Genomic DNA, 4,425 nt, shown 5'->3' with positions numbered 1-4,425 from the left:
TTAAAAGTTAGACAAGACAATAAATGATGTTCCCTTAAAAAGTTCGACTTTTCAAACAGGACAAACAAAGTGGGACGGAGGGAGTATTTTTTATTGCTGAAATTTGACAGCGTACATGAGTGTTATGTCATTTAATTTTTTAAATGGTGTGGCATTACATACGCCGTTAGATTTGTATTGTTTGGAAAATTATTCATTATTTTCAGTGCCATTGATTCGAAGTAAACTATTCTTGAGAAAACTAATTTGAAGTAAACTACAGCAGATCAAAACCTAAGTTATCTCACTAACATTATACTGATTGAAAGCAAACCTAATTCGGATCAAACACAACTATTACAAGTAAATGTTAGAATCAAACTTGATTAAACTTAATTACAAAGTACAAAGGGAACATTTACAAGCATAAAAAATTCTTCGCTACTCCTAAGAACTAGAATATCTATTAAGTAACACAAATGATCTCAATAACTTCTCTGGTGTGTCACGGTGTCTTCTTCCATAGAATGAGCCTCTATTTATGCTTAAAGGTGACCATCAATTATGCTTTTCATGTGTCGCTTCAAATGGTTTGATAAGCTCTTGTAACTTCTCTGAAGCAATTGCTCCAAAGTTGTCTGCATCAATGCCACGTGTCACTTGTTTTTGTAGTTTCCTCAAGTAAACTGTCCCACCCTTTCCTTAACCGCTTCGAATCATACCAAATTAACGCAGCTTGTCAACATTCTAGGCATTATTCTTGGTTTTTATTTATTTTTCTTGGATTTCTCTATTTGGTTGGTGAATTTAAATAATAGTTTTCAGTATTTAAACAACATTACACATTTTTTCACACATTTTTTCACCCACAGGTATTTCCAAAAAATACAAATAACATTACTAGAATAAAATTACCAAACAGGCCCTATGTCACTTGCATCTTTCCAACTGAACATCTTTTATAGAGCTACCTGTTTCATATTAATTATTATTTTAATCCCAACACAAGATTAAAGGGCTTTTGTAAGAATATTCTTTGCTTAATCTTCCTCACAAAGTCAGGAATACAATGCCACAAGCTTGCAACTGAATAAAAAAATTTAAATAAAAAAAATTTAAAAAAAAAACTGCTATAATATCAAAGTCACATACAAAAAATCATAGAGCACATGTTTTTTGTGATGCACAAAGTCCAAGGTAAAACCACGTTTGCCAAGTAGTGCAGAACTAACTACAACCTCCAGCCCTCAGACGCAGTGAAAAAAGAGAGAAATCTCCACTTTTTGGTCCCTGCCTCTAGGTCCATTTAAGGTTTCCTCAAGTAAAGCTGTGAAGGTCTTTTAGACGATCTTTAACAAAGTCATTTAGTTTGCTCCACCAGTTTATAGTGCATTCAATCACTTTCAATTTTGGTGCATTTTCAACACTGAACGATAAATCCCTCAGCTCTGGACAAGTCTTGATCTTCATAATCTCCAAAGAGGGCCATTCAAACGAGGCATCCTCGCATACACTAAACAATCTTGGTAGGTTGCATAGTTCCATTTTCTTCAATCTGGGAAGGGCCTCAGATTGAACTATGATTCCATCTTCAATGATCTCTTTAATCGTAGAACAATCCTCAACTAGTAAATCCTGCAAGTGACAGAGTAGCTGGACCATATCTCCTGGGAAAAGGCATTTTAGCTTTGGACAGCTTTTCAGTGTCAAAGTTGTGAGTTTAGTGAGGCTTGTTGAGTCAATTGAGCCTTTGCAGATACTCACCAGTTTTGGGAGGTTGATTAGGTGTAGCTTTTGCAAGAATTCAAACGAGACACCAATGGCTATGCCACCATCAATAATGCTTTCTATTTCATTGCATTCTTCAATTGTACAGGCTTCCACCTCTTTCAAATAGTCAGTGCCAAATACTGATAAGTTCTTACTTCTTAGCATGATGATGACCAATGAGTTCGAAACTTAGAGCTTTATTGAGTATCTTTGAAAGTGCAAAAGGAATATCTTCTTCTACAACAGAAAATCTTAAATGCCGTTCAGCTGTGTATCCAAAAAAATCAAATCCAAGAAAATTGTCTGCCTTGTGATTGCCAAAAAGGATTCTGAATGATCTAAAGCCATTATCTTCCCACCCCATGCTAATTTTTCTCCAAGATATGCAATTCTCAATGAAAGTTTCAAACCAACTGAGTCTTGGAAAGTAGAAACAAAGACTTGTCAATGCCTCCAAGCTAGCAACTTCCTCAGCAACTCTATCTACAATCTGGTTCCAAATTTGGTTTTTGAAATTCACATCAATACTCAACTCTTGTAATGAAGAAAGACTTGCAATTACATTAGAAGGAATCATCTCTTCCTGTTGGCCATTGATGTGGTTGGAACAACCAAAATTCTGCTTAAATGAAACTCTTAAAACATTTCAAACCAGTCAAATGGGCAAGTTGTTCAGGCAAGGTGAGAATTCCTGTGCAGCGAAGATCAAGAATTTCAAGACTCTTCAGTTTCTCTAGTTTTGGAGGCAACTCCACCAATTCACTACAATTGTTTAGATATAGCACCCTCAGGTTTATCAAGCTAGAAATAGATGATGTCAATGATATGATCCTTGTATCATACAAATCCAAAACTCGAAGGTCACACATGTATTCAAAGAATAATTCTGGAATTTTTGTCACGCTTGGATTTTTTTGTAGTAGTAATGTTGAGATTTTAGCACATGCAGGCCTCTAAGGTAGATAATATAATTTCTGACTGATCAATGAGACCCTTTGCACACCTTCCCATTCTTCCTCTAATGGTTGTTCTTCTATCTCTTCACCATCACCTACCAAAAACTTTGAATCCTTCTCTTCCTGGTACATGATCTTAAGAGCCATGCGTCGGAGAAACAGAGGCATCTTAAGGTGTCCTGCTTTTCTACCCCTTTCTAATAAAGATTTCTTTTCAAATTCCCTTATTATAGCATGTCCTTTGTCACGAGCTTCTCCAAGCTTTCTAGCTTCAACAATAAATTGTTCGGCTTTCCAGCACTCGATCAAGTACTCCTGGTAAACTTCATAGTCTGGGGGAAAAAATGCCCAGTACAGTAGGCAAGGCTTCTTATCCATGGGTAGCTTGTCATAAATAAGTTTAAATGCCTTGTAAACTTCTTGCAATTCTTGCACAGGTTCCATGCCTGGAGATTGCATATCAGAAAATAGATGACGCCACACAGCTGGATCATCCTCATTTCTCAAACTATATGCTATTAACTTGATCACTTGTGGCATCCCACCGCACTCCTTCAGTAATTGGTCTGCAATTTTCTTGAAGTTTGGTCGATCTATGATATTTCCCACTATTTTTCGGAACAAGTTTTTTGCATCATCACTGGATAATCTTTCAATCTTAATATGATCATCCATTAAACAACAAAAATCTCTATCTCTATATGCAAATATCACTGCTCCATGTTCATGGTCGTCATGAATGCCAACTTCCTTCAGATTAATTTCTGAGAAAACCTCATCGAGAAGCAATAGATACTTCTTGTTAACCAGAATTTCAGATATTATGTCTGCCATTTGATCACTGTCATGGATCCCTTTCACTTCTACTTTTAACTGCTCCAAAATTGCTAGTTGTATCTTTCTCACACTCCCCCCTTTTGTAAGACTTACCCAAAAGATATCGTCAAACAACTGAATTTCATGGACTTTGTTGTTTAGTTTTTCCATTACCGTTGTTTTTCCCACTCCTGGTAGTCCCCATACCCCAATTCTCTTCAATTTGTCATCTTTTAGCAACTTTATTAGCATTTCTACATGCTCATCAAGTGATGGCACATTACCTTTTGGTGAATGACATGATTAATTCAACAACTCTTTTGGTGAATGAGATGAAGCAGATCATATTGTCTTGTTGAAATGCACTTGGATTGTAGACTCAACAATCAACATTTATCTAGCAAGAAATAAGTTTAAAGTGAAAAACAAAAACAAAAAATTCCTCAGAGAGGTGGACTTCTTACTAACCTTCTTTGGCTTGGTTGTTAGTCTTGTGGTATACTATCTCCAAGATCAAAAGATCAAAGGTTTTGGGGAAGGCCGAAAAAAAAATGAAAAAGAGAGAAGAATCATTGGCTTCTATAAAACAGGGATTTTATCGGTATAAAATGGGCTACTAAGTAGTAACCCAGAGGGAATTTGCAGGCTAACGCAGTAGGGAGCAAGAATATAATAAGTTAACGCATGTTTGTAAGGAGTTTGGAAACTAGCGTCTCAAATTTTTAAAACTCGAGATCGATGACGAAAATCGACGTTTACAAACTCGAGTTCTACTACTGTCGTGTACCAATTTAGCCACATAGATCTCGAGTCTATAAGACTCGAGTTCTAAAAACCAAAACCAAGTCTTAGAAACTCGTTTTTTTTCGGACTTGAAGAAAAACAGAAACCTGAAGAACGCAGC

The 4,425-nt window shown here is 36.2% G+C and overlaps 2 protein-coding genes across 2 annotated transcripts; both read right to left on the bottom strand.

Moving 5' to 3' along the window:
- Positions 1 to 1,296: 1,296 nt before the first annotated feature.
- LOC115964998 lies at positions 1,297 to 1,914 on the bottom strand. Its single transcript, XM_031084212.1, has one exon. The coding sequence runs from the start codon at positions 1,912 to 1,914 to the stop codon at positions 1,297 to 1,299; it is 618 nt and encodes a 205-aa protein (XP_030940072.1).
- A 788-nt stretch (positions 1,915 to 2,702) lies between these two features.
- Positions 2,703 to 3,773, bottom strand: LOC115964997 (disease resistance protein At4g27190-like). The gene has a single exon (XM_031084211.1). It carries the CDS (start codon positions 3,771 to 3,773, stop codon positions 2,703 to 2,705), a length of 1,071 nt encoding a protein of 356 aa, XP_030940071.1.
- Between the last annotated feature and the right edge of the window lie 652 nt (positions 3,774 to 4,425).

Source organism: Quercus lobata, chromosome 10 (assembly GCF_001633185.2).
Source record: "Quercus lobata isolate SW786 chromosome 10, ValleyOak3.0 Primary Assembly, whole genome shotgun sequence".
NCBI lineage: Eukaryota > Viridiplantae > Streptophyta > Magnoliopsida > Fagales > Fagaceae > Quercus > Quercus lobata.
Note: the sequence above shows the minus strand (reverse complement) of the source record. Positions and strands in the feature narration are given on the sequence as shown.

What these genes read in the sequence shown, in the direction of transcription:
- LOC115964998 (XM_031084212.1), bottom strand. Translation starts at nt 1,914, where the DNA reads ATGCTAAGAAGTAAGAACTTATCAGTATTTGGCACTGACTATTTGAAA.
- LOC115964997 (XM_031084211.1), bottom strand. Translation starts at nt 3,773, where the DNA reads ATGCTAATAAAGTTGCTAAAAGATGACAAATTGAAGAGAATTGGGGTA.